At 46.2% G+C, this 21,784-nt stretch overlaps 2 protein-coding genes and 2 non-coding genes across 4 annotated transcripts; all 4 read left to right on the plus strand.

Moving 5' to 3' along the window:
- Positions 1 to 5,795: 5,795 nt before the first annotated feature.
- Positions 5,796 to 10,353, plus strand: RPL23 (ribosomal protein L23). The gene is made up of 5 exons (XM_028089898.2): positions 5,796 to 5,847; positions 6,413 to 6,496; positions 6,788 to 6,916; positions 10,013 to 10,126; positions 10,231 to 10,353. Exons 1-5 carry the CDS (start codon positions 5,835 to 5,837, stop codon positions 10,311 to 10,313), a joined length of 423 nt encoding a protein of 140 aa, XP_027945699.1. The 5' UTR covers positions 5,796 to 5,834; the 3' UTR covers positions 10,314 to 10,353.
- Positions 6,528 to 6,662, plus strand: LOC114198517 (small nucleolar RNA SNORA21). The gene has a single exon (XR_003607131.1). It is a non-coding gene; the product is annotated as a small nucleolar RNA SNORA21 (small nucleolar RNA).
- Positions 10,354 to 13,213: 2,860 nt separating the features above from the next.
- SPMAP1 (sperm microtubule associated protein 1) lies at positions 13,214 to 16,526 on the plus strand. The gene is made up of 3 exons (XM_028089897.1): positions 13,214 to 13,420; positions 15,359 to 15,458; positions 16,333 to 16,526. Exons 1-3 carry the CDS (start codon positions 13,214 to 13,216, stop codon positions 16,488 to 16,490), a joined length of 465 nt encoding a protein of 154 aa, XP_027945698.1. The 3' UTR covers positions 16,491 to 16,526.
- Positions 16,527 to 17,311: 785 nt separating this feature from the next.
- Positions 17,312 to 17,383, plus strand: TRNAC-GCA (transfer RNA cysteine (anticodon GCA)). The gene has a single exon. It is a non-coding gene; the product is annotated as a tRNA-Cys (tRNA).
- Positions 17,384 to 21,784: the final 4,401 nt, after the last annotated feature.

Here is a 21,784-nt window from a genome sequence, read left to right on the forward strand (position 1 = left end):
GGTTTTTTTTTTTTAAGATTTTATTTATTTATTCATTTGAGAGAGCGAGAATGAGAGAGAGAGAGAGAGCACATGAGGGGGGGGAGGGTCAGAAGGAGAAGCAGACTCCCCGCTGAACAGGGAGCCCGATGCAGGACTCGATCCCAATACTCCAGGATCATGACCTGAGCCGAAGGCAGTCGCTCAACCAACTGAGCCACCCAGGCGCCCCTGTTTTGTTTTGTTTTGTTTTTAAAGATTTTATTTATTTATTTGACAGAGTGAGAGAGGGAACACAAGTAGGGGGAGTGGGAGAGGCAGGCCTCCCGCTGAGCATGGAGCCGGATGTGGGGCTCGATTCCAGCACCCTGGGATCATGACCCAAGCCGAAGGCAGCCGCTCAACCGACTGAGCCACACTGGCGCCCCTAGAGTTTACTTTAAAAAGTAAAAAAGAAGAGAAAAATGCAGGCAGAAGAGCAGATCTCCTAGGAAAATGATGATTTGTTTTGGACATGCCAGGTTGGAAGTGCCTGTGGGGTGGAGATATCCCAATCACCATTTCCATATATTGGCAAGAGCTAAGCAGAAATGTCTGCACTGAAGATATAGATGGGGGAGTGATTAGCATATAGACAACAATTGAAGCTATCTGGGCGGACGTGATCACCTAAGGAAATAAAGGAGGAAAGAGCTTAGTGGCTTGGAGCCTGTGCTTTGGAATTAGCCAGGTTTGGGGTGGCATTCCAGCTCTGCCTTTCACAAGCTGTGTGATCTTGGACACATGACTTCACCTTTTCATTTCTCTGTTTTCTCATTGCTAAAATGAGAATAATAATAATACCTACATCCCAGGGTTGTTGGGAGAATCCAAGAAGTCACATTCCAGTAAAATGCTTAACTCAATGACTAGGACTCAGTAACATTCCATAAATAGTAAATTCTATTATTAGCAGCACCATGGAAAACATGGGTGAAGAGTGTTAAGAAGGTGGGAATGATCCCAGTGTGAAATGCTGTGGAGGTCAAGTAAGACACTGAAGAGTGTCCTTGGAATTTGAAAATGAGTAGGTCACGGTGACTTTTCTCGTATAATTTTTCAACATATATCATTTCTAGTATAACTTCAGTCATGTAGTAAGGACATAAGCTACAGGGTTCAAGGAATGTGTACATGCAGGAAATAAGGAAGTAGAGACCAATCATTTACCATGAAAATGACCAAAAAAACAATGGCATTGGGAGAATGGGAAGCTGATAGAGAGTTGTAAGGAAAATTTTTAACACCAAAAAAAATGAAAGAAGATAATTCCAGAATAATAGGCAGTATTTTAAATTGAGCAAATGTAGGGACACCTGGGTGCCTCAGTCGTTAGGTATCTGCCTTTGGCTCAGGTCATGGTCCCAGGGTCCTGGAATCGAGCCCCGCATCGGGCTCCCTGCTCCACGGGAAGCCTGTTTCTCCCTCTCCCACTCCCCCTGCTTGTGTTCTTCTCTCGCTTTGTCTTTCTCTGTCAAATAAATAAATAAAATCATTTAAAAAAATAAATTGAGCAAATGTAGCTTTATAAGAAACATCTTTTCCAAATATTTCTAATTTTGCCATAAGTGAATGAAAGCTTCTTCATGCAAGGATGCTGACATATGGAGATGAACGAGATTGACTTCATTTGTTCAGCAGCCATTCAACATGTATTTATTGAGTGAGGCCCTATGCTAAGTGCTAGGGATATACTGTTGAACAAAAAGGTCATGGACCAGCCTTTATGGAGCTTATAGACTAGCTATAGACTTTGCGGGGGGAGCGTGATCCAACAATCTTCAAATATATAGTTATGAATTGTAATAAGCAGTATGAAAGATATGAAAGAAAAATGCAGCATGTTAAGACTTATGACCTAGAAAGAGGGTCAGGGCAGATTTCCCTAAGAGACAGTTAAGCTGAAATCTAAAAAAATCAGTAGGCATGGTGTACATGAAGAGGGTAGGCAGGGTAGAGTACTCCAAGCATGTGTGAGGCCTATGGGTATTCAGGAGCATGGGCAGTATCTGGGACTAAAACTGTTCGTCAGAACAAGAGCAAGCGTGGTGCAAGGTAAGGTTGACAAGGTAATGGGTAATGCCAGATCAGGGCCTAGTAGGCCATGATAATGGATTTTAACTTTGATTTTTTTTTTTAAGACTTTATTTATTTGACAGAGAAAGACACAGCGACAGAGGGAACACAAACAGGGGGAGTGGGAGAGTGAGAAGCAGGCTTCCCGCGGAACAGGGAGCCCGAAGCAGGGCTCGGTCCAGCTCGATCCCAGGATCCTGGGATCATGACCTGAGCCGAAGGCAGACGCTTAACGACTGAGCCACCCAGGTGCCCCTTAACTTTGATTCTAAGAGCACTAAGAAACCACTGGAGGATTTTCAGGAGGGCAACATTGTAATATTTGTATTTCTGAAAAATTATTCCTGGTCATTGTATGAAAAGTGAGTGGGTGGAGGGAGAAACAGAGGTCAGGAGGTATGCTAGGAGGCTTCAGAAGTAGTTTAGGTAAGACATGGACCAGAGCAGTACTAACTAGAGGAGATGGAGAGAAGTAGATAGATGTGACAGACTTTGAGATTTTTTATTTTTTAAGCAATCTCCATGCCAACATGGGACTCAAACTCACAACCCCGAGATCAAGAGTCAAATCTCTACCCACTGAGCCAGCCAGGCACCCTTGTAACAGATATTGAGAAGACAAACTGAAAAGAACTTGGACAAGAGTCTCAGATGAGACACCTGGATGGATGGTGGTTCCATTTAACAAGAGAGACTAATTTGGTAAAGAAGTCATATATTGAGAAACACATGAAAGTTGGTTGAGAAGTGAAGGAGAGCAAAAAATTGGTAGCTAGAGAAGCTGGCAGGATCAAGTGAAGGCACGTTAAGGGTGATAAGAGAGATTCATAAATGTACAGATATATAGACTTCTTAATGTTGAAGTGCCCAAGAGCTTAGCTCATGGTCTTTATTTGCCCTTACTTTTTTTTTTTAGATTTTTTATTTTTTTTTAAAGATTTTATTTATTTATTTGAGAGAGAGAGAATGAGAGATAGCACGAGAGGGAAGAGGGTCAGAGGGAGAAGCAGACTCCCTGCTGAGCAGGGAGCCTGATGCGGGACTCGATCCCAGGACTCCAGGATCATGACCTGAGCCGAAGGCAGTCGCTTAACCGACTGAGCCACCCAGGCGCCCTAGATTTTTTATTTTTAATTAGTCTCTACACCCAACGTTGGGCGCAAACCCACAACGCTGAGATTAAGAGTCCCACCCTCCACATACTGAGCCAGCCAGGCACCCCTATCCTTACTTCTTTATGATCTCATCTACTGTCATGGTTTTAAACATGGTTGACCCTTGAACAACATGGGTTTCAACTGCAATCTCATTTTTTCTTAAAGATTTTATTTATTTATTTGACAGAGAGAGGCAGCCAAAGAGGGAACACGAGCGGGGGGAGTGGGAGAGGGAGAAGCAGGCTTCCGGCCGAGCAGGGAGCCCGATGTGGGGCTCGATCCCAGGACCCTGGGATCATGACCTGAGCTGAAGGCAGACCTTAACGACTGAGCCACCCAGGCGCCCCTCTTTTTTTTTTTTTTAAATGCAGTGCAGTACTGTAAATGTATTTTTTCTTCATTTTGATTCCTTAATAATATTTTCTTTTCTCTTTTAAATTGTAAGAATACAGTATTAATACATATGACATATAAAATATGTTGACTGTTTATATTATTGGTAAGGCTTCTGGTCAAAGTAGGCTATTAATAGTTAAGTTTTAGAGGAGTCAAAAGTCATACATGGATTTTTACATGTACAGAGGGGTCGGTGCCCCTAACCCCAGAATCGTTCAAGGGTCAACTGTATACCTATATGCTGACAACTCCCAAATTTATAGCTCCTTCTCTCCAGAACTCCAGGCTAATATGTCCAACTTGTTATCTGAATCTTGTTCAGTTGTCTAATAGACATTTAACTTAACTTATGTCCTATTCTTAACCCCAAACCTGTTCTTTCCATAGTTTTCCTTATCCCAGTTAATGGCAATGCCATCTTCAACTTGCTCAGACCTAAAGCCTTGGAGACATTTTGACTCCTTTCTCTCTTTCACACCCTACATTTTGTTGGCTCTACCTCCAAAACACATCCAGAATCTGACCACATCACATTACCTCTACTGCTACCACTGTAGGGCAAATCACCATCATTTCTTTCCTGGGTATTGCGAGAGCTTCCTAGCACATCTCCTTACTTATAACTTTTCATCCTCTCCCACAGTCTAGCCTCAATTAAAGTGATCCTTCTGATACATTAGTCAGATCGTGTCCCTCCTCTGCTTACGATGGGGCAATTGTTCTCCATTCCAGTCCAAAAATGCCAAAGTCCACAGTGGTGTACAAAGCCCTACACAATCTCATTCCATTACTTCTTTTTTTTTTTTTTTTTTTTAAGATTTTATTCACTTGACGGAGAGAGAGAGAGAAAGCACAAGCAGGGGGAGTGGCAGGCAGAGAGAGGGAGAAGCAGGCTCCCTGCAGAGCAGGGGAACCCAAGGTGGGACTTGATCCCAGGACCCTGGGATTATGAACCAAGCTGAAGACAGTTGCCTAACCAACTGAGCTGCCCAGGCGCCCTCATTCCATTACTTCTGCCCTTCTCTCCTAGTACTCTTCTCTTCACTTACTCTGTCCAGTCACATCCAGCTTCCTTGCTGGTCCTCATATTGCTCAGGCACGCTTCTGCCTTGGGCCTGTTCACTGACTGATGACTATTTCCTGTTTTTCCCAGACATTCATATTGCTAACTCCCTCACCTAAAGTCTTTGCTCTAATAACAACTTCGTCCATGGAGCCCACAGTGACCATATTGTTTCCAATTGCAATTTGCCCCTATTCCCACTTCCTGATCCCACCTACTTTGTTCTTTTACTTTTCCATAGTACACATCATCATCTTATGGATGATACACTGCAGTTATTGTATCTATTTAGTGTTGAATGTCCACTATCATTGCCACCCTAGCAGAATCCTTAAGGGCAAGAATGTTAATCGGACTTTTTTCCCTGATGTAGTCTAATGTATACCCATGACGGTACCTGGCATAAAGTAGGTGCTCAATAAATATTTGAATGTATCGACAAAAGCAAAGAAGCCAGAAGAAGGGGAGGTTGAAGCTGTGAAAGGGGTAACTAATAGACCAAGATCTCTAAAATACAAACGGGTATGGGACCAAACACACATACATGGAATTATCTGTAGTGGTAGAATGGCACTTACTCAAAACCACATCCTTTTTGTGGGTGGGGGGAGTTTGTTGATTTTTTTTCGCAATCTATTTTTGAACACAATTTGTTTTTTCAATACCACATCTTAACGACACCATTTAGAGCTCTTTCTCGCTCGGTCCCCCACTCCCTGTGTTCTTTGGAGGCCCCTACTCAGCACAGGCGCTTTTAATCATTTCTGAACCTCGAGTGTCCAGCGAAGTTCCTGACACATACACACTACGTGCTCAGAAGAGGTCGTTGGGTAAATTAACCAATGTTTTCGTATCCCCAACTACTTTAGGGCTCGTAAAGAGGAGACTCGGGGCGTCTCTCCCTCCCGCAGCCTTTAACACCCACACCCCCCACTTAACAAGAGCTCAAACCGACGTCCAGTACTTATGTAATAAGAGAGCGCCCTGGCGGAGGGCGGGGGGAGAGGGGAAGAGGCCGATTGAGCAAGCTCCGGGCCACGTGACGAGACTGGGCGGGGCATCAAGGTTCATATCCCAGAGTCCCTTTGTACCTACTTCCTTTCTGTCCTTTTCCGGCGTTCAAGATGTCGAAGCGAGGTGAGGTTTTGACTCTTGAGTATCCTTCGCCATCTGTCGCGAGGTGACTGCTGGCCTCTCCCGGCGCGGCGGCCATGGGCAGCTGGGGCGCTTTGCTCTCCTCCGGGACGGAGAGGGAGAGGAGGGCGCCGTGAGAGCACTGGAAGGGCCCCCGAAAGCGGCGGCGGGGGGTGCCTGGAGAGTTAAGTTGGCAGGATCCGGACAGGAGTTTAGACCAAACCCCGCGGGGTCCCTCTGAACCTGGTGCTTCAGTAATGGTATTGAAGTGAGACTGGGTTAGGCCCCAGAGTGGACGCCTTGTGCCTTGCAGGGAGAACTACGTGGTGCAAAAGCTGGAGCGAGGATTGAGTGGCTCAGGCCCCTTAATCGTAACGTGAGCGCGGTAATAGGAGTTGGCTGTGGGAACCGGGTGGCTCAGGAGGGGTAGGCGGAGTCCCAGAGAGAGGGAATTGAGTATACCGTTGCCCAGAGCATGTGCGAGTGAATTCATGCCTTGAGAGTGTGAGGGAAACTCGGAACCAGGACTACTCAGTGACCCCTGTCCTGTTTTCGTTCCTATCCACAGGACGTGGTGGGTCCTCCGGTGCGAAATTCCGGATTTCGCTGGGTCTTCCGGTAGGTGCCGTGATCAACTGTGCTGACAACACAGGTGAGATCTTCAGCTGCGCTCTGCCAAACTCCCCCTTTTAAAAGCACTCGGTGGGCCTTGACTACTGACCCACTGAGCCGTCAAGAAAGGGCAGAGTAAAAACACTGCTTTTGGGTGAAGCAGCAGCATGTTGTGTTGGTTTGCTTCAATCGGTGGTGTGACAAGGTTTTCCGCCTTGGTTGGGGGAACTAACCGCTTGGGAGTATGAGTTGAGGGAGAGGCTTTGGAAGTGCCGGGGAAACGTTACACCGCTCCCCCCACCCAAATCACTTTTGTTTACATTATCCATAGGAGCCAAAAACCTGTATATCATCTCTGTGAAGGGGATCAAGGGACGATTGAACAGACTTCCTGCTGCTGGTGTGGGTGACATGGTGATGGCCACAGTGAAGAAAGGCAAACCAGAACTCAGAAAGAAGGGTGAGTAGAGACACTGAATCCTCCTTACTGGGTGAACAGTTGAAGGATTTTTCCCTTTATTGGAAAATGGAATAATAATTTTACCATTCTGAAGGCTTAAAGCTTGATTTCCTTTGAGACACAGTGTGAGAGAAATATCTGCAATGGAAGTTCTGCTTTTGCTGTCCTAGAGACTATTCTCTCTCCTACCTGGTCTTGCTGTATTTGTTTCCTTTTTTTTTTTAAGTGATCCCTGTGCCCAGTGAGGGACTTGAACTCATTACCTTGAGATCAAGAGTCGCATGCTTTACTGACTGGGCTCCCAAGCACCCCATTGTTCTATTTGTTCTTGCCCCTTTACTCCTTAAATGTATTTGCCACACTGAAGTCAGAGCCCATCTTTTAAAGATGTAAATCTCGGGGCACCTGGCTGGCTCAGTTGGTGGAGCATGGCTCATTGCTGATTCCTTGGCTACAAATGGATATGGCGGTATTTAGTAAATGTTTAAGTAATCTCTGCACCCAGCGTGGGGCTCGAACTCATAATCCCAAGATCAAGAGTTGCACACTCTACTGACTGAGCCAGTCAGGCGCCCCAGTAAATGTATTTTTGCGGGAGGAGGCGTTTAGAGTTTGACCAGGTGTCAGGCAAGTTTCTTTTTCTGGAACCACTGATTTGAAGGGGAAGAATGATAACTTGCATACTTTCTCAAATGATTGTGAGATTCAGGTAATAAGTTAAGCACAGAGCATTTGGCTTGTGACCTAACACTTAGTAAGTATGGAATGACATACCTCCTGATTTAAGAACGTAAACAAAAGTGATTTTTTTTGGGGGGGGGGCCGGTGTAACGTTTCCCCGGCACTTCCAATTTAATTAAGATTGTTTTTTTTATAGAGATTAACTCAGAATTGTGACTTGTCAAAAGTTATACATGGTTGCTTCTAAATCTTTTCTGGTAGAAACTAAAATAAGGAGCTGCTCATTGCTTAATCCCCCTAAGAGTGTAAGTTGAGGGGGGAGGGTTTCAGAACACTTCTGACTTGTAATGTCTTGTCTGGCTTTGGAGCTCCTGAATTTTCCTCCTGTTCTGCTTAGTCTGTCTCTGCCCTGGGATATCTTGCTCTTCTGAAAAGTCCTAGCCACCTCTTGATGGACAGTACAAATATGGGCTTGGTCAGTACAAGTTACTCTGTGTAGGCCTGTACAAGCACCCCTCCCACCCCCTGGTGTTTTTTGGGGGGGGGGGGTCCAAAGTCTTTGTTTACCTTTAATACCCACTTGAGGGCTTGGAGTGCCAAGCATTGTGGTTAAGCATTGATTAATCAGCGTGTAGATTGGGATCTGCATGCAACTGGACAGGCTTTCCTCTTAGAACACTTGCTGGGTCTGATTTATGGCCCGGGAAGCCGTCAGAGAAGGGCAGAGCAGTCCACTAGCACTGTTGGTGAGATGGCAGCCGGGTGTGTTGTTGGTCTCTATCAGATTGTGGTGGGACAGACCAGAGGTGGTTTGAAAAATAGTGAATTGCCAACTCTATTAGTCTTACTTGTCCTTGTTTCTGCTGAATGAATACATCCCCTCACCTTAGACTTACATATAACAGACAGAAATGTGGAAAGGGGCAGTTCTGGAAGTCCAGAGTCCTGGATTGGTGTGTGGCCTCGCTCATCTACTAGAGTGGTCATTTGTGAGAATTTAAATGGCTCGATCCCAGGACCCTGGGATCATGACCTGAGCTGAAGGCAGACACTTAACAACTGAGCCTCGCAGGCACCTCAAATTAAATTTCAATTACCCTACTTTCAGATTTTCAAGAGATGATCGCTGTTAATATTTTGTTGCCTTTTTTTTTAAGATTTTATTTTATTTATTTGAGAGAGGGCGAGCACACAAGTGGGAGGGAAGGGGCAGAGGGAGATGCAGACTCCCCGCTGAGCAGGGAGCCCGATGCAGGGCTTGATCCTGGGACCCGGAGATCATGACGTGAGTCAAAGGCAGATACTTAAGCAACTGAGTCACCCAGGTGCCCTGTCTTTTCTTTTTGCTTTAACGTGCAAAAAATTAGCTTGTAAGCTTTTTAAATGGGACCATGGCCTTCCCATAACTCGTTCTTTTTGCTGCATAGATGATTGTCCTACATGTGAAAAGTTACGGATAGACATAATCATTTTTAAATGATCCTGTTTTTGTGTATTGGCCATGAGATAACCTATTCCAAGTTTCTGCTCTAATAACACATGTGCCCGCAGTTGGGCATTGAGATAAAGGTGTGGGGTGTGTGGTCAGGATCCTGGGATGTGCTCCTGGGGTTCAAGGAGTGTGAATATACAGATACGTGCATCTTTAGTTGTAGGTTTTCTTTGGTTGAATTTGTATGTAAATGAGCTTCTCTTAAAATCTAACATGGTACATATTTAATCCCAACAAACTTCCAAAGCAGTAATTTTTAGATCAAGGTATGTATGTACTTGGAGGTTTTGATATATACTGGGATGGAATATTGCCTAATGAGTTAATAGCTTGACCTCTACTTATGCAGGCCAAAAGGGGTTCCCATTTTGTGGTACTAGGATTTTTTTTTTTTTCTTAAGGTTTTATTTATTTGACAGAGAGCGAGACAGCAAGAGATGGAACACAAGCAGGGGGAGTGGGAGAGGGAGAAGCAGGCTTCCAGCTGAGCAGGGAGCCCGATACGGGGCTTGATCCCAGGACCCTGGGATCATGACCTGAGCTGAAGGCAGATGCTTAACAACTGAGCCACCCAGGCGCCCCTTGTGGTACTAGGATCTTAACAGTATCTACCTGTTGGGTGAAATGGGAACAAGTATAGAAGGTGCTTGGCAAGTTTCCTGCTGGTGTGTTGCTAATTGTTCTAAAGAGTACAGATTTACACTTGCAGGAAGTGCTGGCTGTTTGACTTGGAGTAAGGTCTTTCCTTAAGGGGCGATTGGTATTTGCTCTTTCACACTTGCTTTTAGGAAATAAAAAGCAAACGGTGAGTCTACATTCTGTTCAAGTGGGAAATGTTGGGGAACTGGATGAGATGTAAACTGCTTTCTTGTGGTGTCACTTACTTGACAGGTAAGTGACTGCTGTCCTGTTTTCCCTCTTAGTACATCCAGCAGTGGTAATTCGACAACGAAAGTCATACCGGAGAAAAGATGGTGTGTTTCTCTATTTTGAAGATAATGCGGGGGTCATAGTAAACAACAAAGGTGAAATGAAAGGTAAGAAAGAAACCACAGTGTTGCCTAGGTCTTTGAGATGGGATGATTTCATCTCTGGATCTATCTGATCTTATCTGTCATCTCATTCTTTTTTTTTTATGTAGGTTCTGCTATCACAGGACCAGTCGCAAAGGAGTGTGCAGACTTGTGGCCCAGGATTGCATCCAATGCTGGCAGCATTGCATGATTCTTTGCTGTATTTGTTAATTAAAAATTATTTGTTCTCAGTGTTTGCCTTCTTGTTCTTTTCTACCTGTCACTCTTCTTGACACCCCCTAACCTTTTGTAAAATGAAATTGCTCAGTGCAGTACTTGTGCTTTGTGACTGTACAGAAACTTTCGGACTTTCCAATTTCTGCTGTAAAAACTTACTTGTGTTTGGAGTCCTTACAAGAGTAAATTGCAGATAGTAGATAGTGTTTGATGAGAGGTTACCCCAAGTGCTTAATTTGAGATAAGGTGGAGTGAATGGTCAGATGGTGGACACACATGGAGTTCACAGAGTGATGTGAGGAAGGACCAGGCGCGTGTGTATATATGCACACTTGCAGTTACAGGTTTTCTTTGGGTAAACCAGCACATAAAGGACTATGTTTGTAAAACCTAACACATAATTGCCATGTAAATTTGCTCTTGTGGAAGATGTTACTAAAAGTACCTGCATTGTTTTTGCTATCAAAACGTTTTGACAGGATAGCTGTATAGTGTACCTGCCAAACCCTAATTCATGAATAAAAGGTGATGTAATTAACCAACAGTGGGCGTAAACCTTGGCAAATTCTGCTGGAAGGCATCGGATACTGTTTTTCTTCCTAAACCCTTTATTTATGTGACATTTGGGGCCTGAGGGGGAAAAATGAGCATTCAGCAGGTTTGGGTCAATAGTCTGGCCTAAAGATGTTGGAATAGGCTTCTTAGACCAAGATTTGTGTTCACACATCTAGTATCTGAAAATACTCAGCCTTAGGTGTTCTTTGTAAGGCTGAAGTTTAGAGGATGCCTAGACCCTAGCACATACTCACTTGGTAAGATGACCACCCTTTTGTCCTTCAAGATTCAGAATGGAATGTACTAGACCTAATCAGTGGTGCTCAACCAGAGGAGTAAGGCAATAGCCCAGACCCAATTAAGTCAGATTGTGGAGGGAGGACCCAGGCATCAGTACCTCTTAAAGATCCCCGGGAGATCCCCAGGTGCAGCTGAGATGGAGAACCAGGGCTGTCTAGACTGAGCCTATCTTGGTTTTAGGAATATTAAATCCAGAAGTCTCTTAAAACAGACCTGTCTTCCTACCCTATGCTCCACCCTGGTGAATTTGAAGTCTTTGATGTGACGTGAAGCCTGCAGGTCCTCCATTTAAAATTCTTCTTGGGGTACGTGGGTGGTTCAGTGGGTTAAGTGTCTGCCTTAAGCTCAGATCACGATCCCAGGGCCCTGGGTCGAGCCCAGCATCAGGCTCCCCCACCCCACGCTTGTGCTTGCTCGCTCTCAATATCTAAAAAATTAATAAAATTAATGCTTTTTATCCCCTTGTGTGAACTCTGTATGAAATGTCTCATCTTCCTGCTTCAGATAAAGAGGTGTGAGGGCTGGGCCTCTTTCCCTGCCTTTTCTGTCTCCAGGTTCTTTCCAAATTCCAGTAGAATGGACTCAAAAAACTATAGACTTAATTTCCTGTAATTTCAGATTTCTAGGAATTTACCTGTCATAGTATAGAAACATTAAGTATGCTGAGCGTTAAATTGCTAGGATTAGTGGGGTTTGTGTATAGATGCAGTACATGTGCCTTTGGGGCATCCGGGTGGCTCAGTTGCCCAGGTTATGATCTCAGGGTCCTGGGGTCGAGCCCTGCCCTGTTTGCGGAGAGTCTGCTCCCTCTCACCCCGATCCTGCACTACTCTCACGGTCTCTCAAATCTTAAAAAAATGTGCTTTCATATAATAGTGAATATAAAAGATTTCCCTGATCCTTTTGTCTCGTGTTCTGTCTCGTGTTAGGATAATAGCACCTCATAGAGTTGGTGTGAGGGGCACTGAATAAGGCACCTTGATGTGTAAAGCATCTTTGTAAGGGGTTTATTAAATTTTGGAAATAAAAAGTAAAAGTTGCCTGTAATCACAGCAACTAGAGGAACTCATTGTTAATGGTTTGCTGTATCCTGTCACATCCACAAAATTAGAGGAAAACATGGCAATGTGTTAACCTGATGGGTTTTTTTTTTTTTTTAAAGATTTATTTATTTCAGAGAGCGAGAATGAGAGAGAGAGAGTACATGAGAAGGGGGAGGGTCAGAGGGAGAAGCAGGCTCCTCGCCGAGCAGGGAACCCGATGCGGGACTCGATCCCGGGACTCCAAGATCATGACCTGAGCCGAAGGCAGTCGCTTAACCAACTGAGCCACCCAGGCGCTTTTAAAAAGATTTTATTAGAGCCCGAGCTGTAGGAGGGGCAGAGGGAGAAGCAGACTTTCCCTGGGCAGGGAGCCCCATTCGGGCTCTCCTGGTTTTTAAAAAAACTTTTAACAGGAGGAGGAGGAGTACTGGCTGATGAAAACAATAAGGTGGGGAGAAGTGCTTTAAGTGGACTTAGTGGGAAGTCGGGAGACCTGAATTCTGGTTCTGGATCTGCCACTAAATGGATTTAGGGAATATCCCAATGTTTCTGAGCTTCAACTTAGAATTATGAAAAATGAGAGTTGGAAGTAGATGGTATCTGAACTCTTTCTGATCCATTCTGGGTACCAGTTCTTCCCCGGAAATGAGTTTAGTAAATGTATATAGTAAGGAGGGGAGCGGGGAGGAGGAGGAGTGGGCCTGCGTTCGCACCCCTAAATTCAGAAATACCCTCTCCAAAATCCAATGCCTCCTGCATTGGTCCCCTCTTAGTCACCCTTCGCCTCGGGGCCTTGCGAGTGACTTAACCCCACAGCCCTGAGAGCCTACCCTGTTGGGTGGGACGGTACGGTTTGTGTCACAGGAGTCTTTGACACCGCACCACGTAACAATGCGACTAATGCGCAGGGGAGCCCCTGCCTAGCTAGGGCCCTCCACTCCCACCAGAAAGGCCCTTGGAGGCTGCAGTGGTTGAGATGTCGCACTTCTGCGAGTGTCCTCTGCGGCTAGAGAAGAGCTTCGTCTTGGACGGCGTGGCGGTGAGCACCAAGGCCCGCGCCCATGAGCGCCTGAGGCCCAAGCTCTGGTCGGCGATTCCGCCCTACAACGCCCAGCAGGATCACCACGCCCGCCGGTACTTCCAGAGCCACGTGGTTCCGCCCATTCTGCGGAAAACCCAACAGGTTATTAGAAGAGCGCCCCGGACGATCCCACCGGCTGTCCCCGCCGAGCTTGACCCTGGCGGCGGGGCGCGACTTCCCAAATCCGGGCATCTTACCTCTTGGGAGGGCTCCCCATTCCCACCCCCGCCCCCTCGGCTTTCTCCATGAAAGGGAACTAGCGCAGGCCGCTGACCCGGATTGAGCTCACTGAGCTCGCGGAATCACTTTCCACCCCCGAATTTGAGAGCGATCTCATTTGGGGTTTCTGCAAACCTTAGGGAACGGGGCTTGAAGCCCGCCTCGGCCAAACCAATCGGTTCATTGTCCTTTTTGACGTTACGGACCCGCAGATTCTCTAAAAGCGCGAAAATCCTTGTGACTTCAGCGAACGAGACAAAGCAACGCCTAGACCCTCCAGGCGGGGCGCCCTCCTTTGGTGATGTCACAATTACCGGGGCCGAGCGTGGGGGGGGTGGGGTGGAGGCTCGCTCGATGGGACTTTCTGTGAGCGGGTGGGAAGGAAACTTCCCAAACCTCTGCGGACCTCGCTTACCCCCGGCCTTTTCCCTCGTGGGTGTTGCCTCTTCTCCTCAGCCGAGTCCTACCTGGGATCAAAGATCCTTACCTTATTGCTGATGGCTGCTACTTCTCCCAACACTTTTGCCTCCAGTGTTTGTGTACATATGTCACAGTGGTATGGGGAGGGGACAGGCGGGGTTAATGGGGGTTATTCTGCGAACAAATCTTGGTGTGTGTGTGTGTGTGTGTGTGTGTGTGTGTGTGTGTGTGTGTGTGTGTGTGTGTGGTCTTGGTGTTTGGGTGTGTGCATTGCATGTATATGGACCCGTCTGTGTGTCCCATGCTGGAGTATGTACGGGGTCTCTACTGGCCTAATTTTTATGACCAAAGGAACCAGAGAAAAAGAAAAACTTGAGTATTTAAAAGCTTGAAAATAATATGATGTGCACAATTTGGAAACTTTCTATGTTCCATTTTATAAGGGTTTAATCATCACGACTGTCATTTTTACATTTATCATTTACATAAAGATAATGGGGTTTTTGTTTTGTTTTTAAGTAAACTCTGCTGCCAACGTGGTGCTTGAGCTCAGGACCCCAAGATCAAGAGTGGCATGCTCTGCGGACTAAGCCAGCCAGGAGCCCCATGATATCGTTTATTTTTAAAGTAAATTAGGGGCGCCTGGATTGCTCAGTCGGTTAAGCGTCTGCCTTCAGGTCGTGATCCTGGGGTCCTGGGATCCAGCCCCACCTGGGGCGCCCTGCTCAGCAGGGAGTCTGCTTCTCCCCCTGCTCCCCCTCCCCATGCTCATCTTCTCCCTCTCTCAAATAAATAAAATCTTAAAAACAAAAAGGAACCTTTACTATGCCAGGCCCTTTATTTGAATTATCTCACTTATGGGGCGCCTGGGTGGCTCTGTCGTTAAGTGTCTACCTTCGGCTCAGGTCATGGTCCCAGGATCCTGGGATGGAGCCCTGCATCGGGCTCCCTGCTCCGCGGGAAGCCTGCTTCTCCCTCTGCCACTCCCCCTGCTTGTGTTCCCTCTCTCGCTGTGTCTTTCTCTGTCAAATAAATAAATAAAATCTTAAAAAAAAGGATTATCTCACTTAAATCTGACAGCAACCCTCCTTTTACTGAGGAGGAAATTGAGGTCCAGAAAAGCTGTGTCACTGGCCTAGGGTCACACAGCCTGTGAGTGGCAGCGTTGGGATAATAACCAGTCTGTCTGGCAGCAGACATTGAGCCTTTAACTGCCCACCTAGGCTGCCTCTCCCTGAGAGGCAGTAGGTCACTATGTGTATTCATATTTAAGCTGTCTGGCCTGGCGACCCCTGGCTGGGACCTCGGCTCTCTCCCCTTGCAACAAGCCCAAAGAGAGTTTTGCGTGTGCACCTCTCAGCATGGTGGCTGACAGTCTTGTGTTTTCTCCCTCACTCTCAGGATCACGGTGGCACAGGAAGAGACGGCTGGATAGTGGATTATTTCCACATTTTTGGGGAAGGACAGAGATACCTGAACAGGAGAAACTGGGCAGGGGCAGGCAAGTGCCACCCGGCTTTTCAGCCTCGACGTGAACCCCCCCCTGGAAGAGTGGTGTGAGGTCCCCAGTTCAGAGAGAGAAATCAGGCCACAGAGAGCCCTGGTTTGGGGGGGTGGGGGAGAGGCCTTGGGACTGTGTCCCCAGCTTTTCTTCTCAGACATGAGCCGAATGGTGTCACCATGCTCCTTCTATTTAGGGACTAAACACCTGCTGTAGGTCAGGTGGGTTTTACGCTCACGCTCTCCCTGCGCTCCAGCTGAGCAAACAAGTGTAGGGAGGTAAAGTGACTGGCTGAGGAGGGTAGCTGGGATTGGAATTCCACTCTTTCCTACTCTGAAGCCCATGTTCCCCTCCCTGCTCCCTCAACAGGCTGTGTCCTGCTGCTTTTCCAGGCCCAACTGAGCAACAGGAAAGGAAGGGTTGAGAGAGGTTTTTCCGACAGTGTGAACCCTCCGCCCACCCCAACCCCAACGCCCTTTGGTCACACTCTAGTCACATGACCCTTTCCACCATTTGGCCAAATTGAACTCATCCATTTTCTCCGCATGGGTCAGAAGCAAGGGTGAAATATTTTCAGTCTTCCTGGGAGCAAGGCAAGTTCAGCCAAGCCCAGAAGTTTCTGTCCTCTCCTGTCTTAGCACATAGCATTCACGTTCCTCCTGTGTGCTACTCCTGGTATGCAGGTTGGTTTCTAGAAAGCTGTCTGTCTCCTGGACTTCATCAACCCTTGGCTTTTAATCAAGAGGCTTGAGACGTTTGAGGATGGAGGGTTCAGCGGGGACATGGGGAGCACATTCTATACCAGCCCTGTGGGAGCAGGGGCAAAGCAAGAGGGGGCTGAATGGGGGCTCAGGCCTCTCTCTCTGCCCCCAAGGGCATTCCCTCCAGCAGGTGACTGGGCATGATCACTACAATGCTGAACTGAAAACGATCAAGGGGTTCAATGGTCGGTTTGGCTATCGCCGGAACACCCCAGCCCTCCGCCAGCGCCCGTCTGTCTTTGGAGAGGTCACCCAATTCCCTCTCTTCTAACAGCATCTCTTTCCTTCCCACCCCTTGACCTGAATAGAAGACGGATGTTTAGATGAATTCTTAATGCTATTTATATATAAACGATGTTATTTGTGCCTCCAAGTGTGCTGTTTCTTTCCTGTGGTTGGGGGTGGGGGCTAGTTTCTCCAGCCTCAGCTTCTCTAGCCTTTGGAGAGGAGGTGGGAGGAGAGAGGGCGTCCTCAGACCTGTTCCCTTACACTCCATGCCCACGAGTGCCAGGCTTGAAAGGAGGCCTCCATTCTCCTGGGCCCATGTCAGAAGAAGGAACGATGCTGCGCACCTCAGCCTCCACAAAGCTCAGGGAGCAGCAGTGCCCCAGGCTAGAAGCTGGCTGCTGTTTGCCCATCAAGAAAGGAGCAGACGGTTTGTCCAAAGAGATTGTCCTTGGTTGCCCTGAGAAGGATTTCCTGATTTTCCTGAGAGTCATCCCAGCCAAACTAACTGACATCTTCCTTCTCCTTTCCACCCTCAGTCCATCAAGAGTCAGGGCAGTGAACAAGGGGATATCTGGGGTTGCTTTTTAGCCTCTGGATTCTACCGTGGTAATTCTGACACAGTGCTTGTGGACATTTTCTCCGCTGGTGCTCTGTCAGTTTCCTTTTCAGCTAGTTTCCAGGATGTCATTTTTCAAGTGTCCCCACCCAGTTTATTGGTGGCCAAGAGAAAAGGCAAAACAGATGATGGATACAAAAGAAGGTGGAGCTTTAGAACACAAAGCTCGCCAGAGCTCCAGTGTGGGGTGGAACCTGATGGTACTGAGTCACCTTCAGTGGACAAAGAAGAGAAGGATCCCAGGGCACGGGGGTATAGCTCAGGGGTAGAGCATTTGACTGCAGATCAAGAGGTCCCCGGTTCAAATCCGGGTGCCCCCTTCCTCCTCCCTTTTTTACTTCCATTACATGGAAGCAAGGAAATGCACTGTACCTCTCAACTCCCAGCCAGAGTTAATAGAGAAGACAAGGAACTCTCAATTCATTCTTGTACTGAAACACTACTAGTTTCCCCTACATTCCAGTGACACTTAGCTGAGACCCCTGGAGGACCCCGTTGGGCTTCAATTAAGTCAAAGTCCCGAAGGAAATTCTAAATCTAAAATTAGGTGTGAGAGGGGTGCCCAGGTGGCTCAGTCAGTTAAAGCCTCTGCCTTCGGCTCAGGTCATGATCCTGGAGGCCTGGGACCGAGCCCCGCATCGGGCTCCCTGCTCAGCCAGGAGTCTGCTTCTCCCTCTGACCCTCTCCCCTGCTGTGCTCTCTCAAATAAATAAAACTCTTTAATAAAGAAATAAAATAAAATAATTAGGTGTGAGAGCTATGAACACAAGTTTAGCAATCTGATGTCAATCAGTTAAAGAGGTTCATACAACATGTTTTTTGAGAGAGCTTGCAAGACAGCTGTGAATGAAAACATGAAATAGGGCCCCTGTCCTCAGGGAGCTTTGTGTCTGCTGGAAGTCAGCATGTTCACACAGCGGTCAGGGGGAGACACTTTGTTTGTAGCTCAAGGAAGAGACATCTTTTTAAAAATACCTACCCACCTTTTCTAGACTAACTTCTTTTGTTTTTTTTTAAAAGATTTTATTTATTTATTTGAGAGAGAGAGAGAATGAGAGATAGAGAGCACGAGAGGGAAGAGGATCAGAGGGAGAAGCAGACTCCCCGCTGAGCAGGGAGCCCGATGTGGGACTCGATCCCGGGACTCCAGGATCATGACCTGAAGGCAGTCGCTTAACCAACGAAGCCACCCAGGTGCCCTAGGCTAACTTCTAACTGAGGCTTTCCTACAATTTGAAGGGACATGTCTGCCTGATCTGAAGAGTTTATTATTTCTGACACTGTGCAATTCCCTCTCTGAAAGGTTAGGGGCACTTTCCTCTTAGTAGTTTTTTTATTATTAAAGATTTTATTTAGGGGCGCCTGGGTGGCTCAGTTGGTTAAGCGACTGCCTTCGGCTCAGGTCATGATCCTGGAGTCCCAGGATCAAGTCCCACATCATCGGGCTCCCTGCTCAGCAGGGAGTCTGCTTCTCCCTCTAACACTCCCTCCTCTCATGTGCTCTCTCTCTCTCTCAAATAAATAAATAAAATCTTTAGAAAAAAATAAAGATTTTATTTATTTGAGAGAGAGAGAGAGAGGGAGAAGCAGACTCCCTGCTGAGCAGGGAGCCCGATGTGGGGCTTGATCTCAGGACCCTGGGACCACGAGCCAAGCCAAAGGCAGACACCCAACCAACTGAGCCACCCAGGCGCCCCATCTTTCCACTTTTTTGTTGGCTTTTAGATTTCAGTTTTCTCATGTGCCCCAAATGCTTTTTTTGTCGTTACATCCTGTTCTAGTTTTATGGGTACCATTTTTTCTCTTGTTTCTTTAAAATAATGGTTGTTTCTGAAGTGTTCTTCTCCAAGCATTGCCTTTTTTCCCTCTAATAGGTTAAAGGCCATTGGAAGCTCTGTTCTTGGGTAGGCTTGTTGACTAGTGAACTCCCTTGTGGGCTCTCCAACAGTGACCCAGCCTTTTCATTTGGGAACTTCCAAATGTCTATATCTGTGGGTCACCATCTTCCCTGACTCCTTGGGCCATTCAGTTTCTCCATAGAAAAATCCTGAGATCTCCTGCCTGGGATATCTCCTTGATGCGGGCATCTTGGGAGCAGGAGAAGAATGAGGAAGGGTATTGGTGACCCCACTTTTCAACATGCAGACTTTTGTTTAATCCCCACTGCTATTCTGAAAGCCCTTGGCCACTCAGTTGGAATTGGGGCTCACAGATGCAGTTTCTCCAACAAATCTTTCACCTGTGGGACTGGAGATAGAGATTAAGGATCTTTGCTGTTCCGTATACAGACTTTCACCCAAATTCCCTATTTGCTCCACTCCTCAGCCCTTCCTGGTGATGCCAAATTTTCTTCTCAGGAAGTCCACTTTCCCTCACACATTAAACAGTTCTGTGTCCCTCTCCACAGCTCTCACTGTTGAAAACCACCATTCCACTTTCTATGAATTTGACTACTCTAGGTACCTCATGTAAGTGGACTCCTACGATATCTGGTTTTTATGTCTGCCTTATTTTACTTAGCATAAAGTTTTCCAAGTTCCCCAGTGGGGAAGCATGTCAGAATTTCCTTCCTTGTTAAGGCTGAATAATGTTCCATTGTATGGATATATCCCATTTTGTTTATCTATCCACTGATGGACTCTTGGGTTGCTTCCACCTTTTGGCTATTTTGAATAATGCTGCTAGGAAGACAGATACACACATAACTGTTTGTGTCTACTTTAAATTCTTTGGGGTATATACCCAGAAGTAGAATTGTTGAATCAGATGGTAACTCCATGTTTAAGTTTTTGACGACTGCCATATACCCGGAGAGATTTTTTTTTTTTTAAAGATTTATTTATTTATTTAAGGGGGGAGGGGGAGAGGGAGAGAAATCCTCAAGCAGACACTGGGCAGTGAGCCCGACATGGGGCTTGATTCCAGGACCCTGGAGATCATGACCTGAGCTGAAACACCTAGAGAGATTTTTAAACTATTGATGCCTAGTGGAACCTAGCTTTCCGACTTGTTTCTCTCCCAGGTGACATTAATGTGCACCCAAGATTGGGAACCACTGGCTCAGTTGGCACTTGGGTTTCAGCTTCCTCTGCTGTGCTAAAGTCACCCCCACCCCTCCTTTCCATCTTTGAAAACTGTTTGGCATGATTCTTCTGTTCCCTGTCCATTCTTCTCTTTGTCCTTTAAGAGTTATACACTTTAAGAGTTTGGAGAGGGAGTGGAGATAAATACATAATGATCCATAGAAACTTGTTGCTCTATGAGAAGTATTTATATATGAATTTTCAAATGTATATACATGTGGCCTATCTCTTAGGTTGAAATTTCTGAGGAGCGCTCGAGCACTTTGGCATATTTGCTCTCTCTTTACGGTGGCCGAGAAAGAGTTTTCTTGCATTCTTGTATTCATTCACTCATTTGTCCATAGTAGCCAAAATACAGCATGACTACTATGCTAGACACACACCGGGTCCTCCATATAGGATGGGAGTTGTCTGGATTGCCTGGGTGGCTCAGGTGGTTAAGTTAAGCATCTCACTCTTGATTTCGGCTCAGGTCACGATCTCAGGGTCTTGAGATCAAGCCCGGTGTCAAGCTCCATGCTCAGTAGGGAGTCTGCTGGAGATTCTTTCCCTCTGTCCCTCCCTAGCACTTTCTCTCTCTGAAATAATAAATTAATTAATTTTTAAAAAAAGGATGGCAGTTGTCAGTGACCCAGTAAACATAATTCTACCAATACACATATTTGGTCAAATGAAAGGTGTCTTCAGTTTCTTGCCCTTTTTATGGTGTTTCTGTTTTGACAGACACATGCCGGACAATATTTGAAGTTGCTTTCAACACACCTAGCCACCTCCACCTTCTCACCCTAGTAATTAAAAGGCCATCATTTAAAATAAGTATTGCGACAGTGAACACAAGGTGGCCTCATTACAGAAGCTTTCATCACACAGCAGATAACTACGGTTAAGCCTGCAGGAGACTATGATTTCAGTGACATCCTGAAGTGTGTACTATTTAAGACTCTTTAGAATACAGGAAGACTCACTTCTTAGTAACCAGGGAACCAGTCAGATGCTCTGGGCTAATGGCCCAAATGCAGAAAATGCAGATCAGTGAATCGGAGACTATCATGCTCTGTAACTCCCTCATCGTTTCTTAAGCATTTTGATTGGCATGACCACCTACCTCTTCCCGGTTGTATGTGACCTGGAGTAGAGTTGTGAGTATTGATGCCTGTGACACCAAGCTACACACATTTCTACAGATAGGTTTCCCCTTTTTAAATGAACTTGCCCTGTCCAATACTTAAATGATTGTCTCAAAAAAATTCAAGAAGTATCATGGACAAACTGTTAAAGGAAAACATAGGAAAATGGCTTTGTGTCTTGAGGGTTGGCAAAGGTTTCTTAGTGAGTGACCAAGAGATTCTCTCCACGATCAAACTTTGGATGGACTCTTCTGAGCTCTTTTTCAACTAGGCCCTGACTTTGGGACTTCTGAGTTCTTGTCTGCCTTGTCCAATTTTTTTTTTCCTTCAGCGAAGATAACAGAAGGGATGATTTATTGTACATGTGTTACATTCAGCCACAAATGGAAACAATTAGTCCCGAAAGTCATAGTTCCAGGGCAAAGGACCAAAAGGGACTGTTCTGGTTCCAATTTTAGTATATATGCTGTGGAAGCCTGCACAAAAGGGACTGTTTTGGTATGAGCAATGT

The sequence above is a fragment of the Eumetopias jubatus genome, unplaced genomic scaffold, assembly GCF_037043125.1.
Source record: "Eumetopias jubatus isolate StellerSeaLion01/CBP00866 unplaced genomic scaffold, mEumJub1_p1.0 scaffold_10, whole genome shotgun sequence".
In the NCBI taxonomy this organism is placed as follows: domain Eukaryota; kingdom Metazoa; phylum Chordata; class Mammalia; order Carnivora; family Otariidae; genus Eumetopias; species Eumetopias jubatus.

Excerpts from the sequence above, each read along its gene's own strand:
- RPL23 (XM_028089898.2), top strand. Across the intron at positions 6,917-10,012 it reads ACCAGAACTCAGAAAGAAGG|TACATCCAGCAGTGGTAATT; the intron begins GTGAGTAGAGAC and ends TTTCCCTCTTAG. Across the intron at positions 10,127-10,230 it reads CAACAAAGGTGAAATGAAAG|GTTCTGCTATCACAGGACCA; the intron begins GTAAGAAAGAAA and ends TTTTTTATGTAG.
- SPMAP1 (XM_028089897.1), top strand. The coding sequence starts at position 13,214 with ATGTCGCACTTCTGCGAGTGTCCTCTGCGGCTAGAGAAGAGCTTCGTC. Across the intron at positions 13,421-15,358 it reads TTCTGCGGAAAACCCAACAG|GATCACGGTGGCACAGGAAG; the intron begins GTTATTAGAAGA and ends CCTCACTCTCAG. Across the intron at positions 15,459-16,332 it reads GAGAAACTGGGCAGGGGCAG|GGCATTCCCTCCAGCAGGTG; the intron begins GCAAGTGCCACC and ends TCTGCCCCCAAG.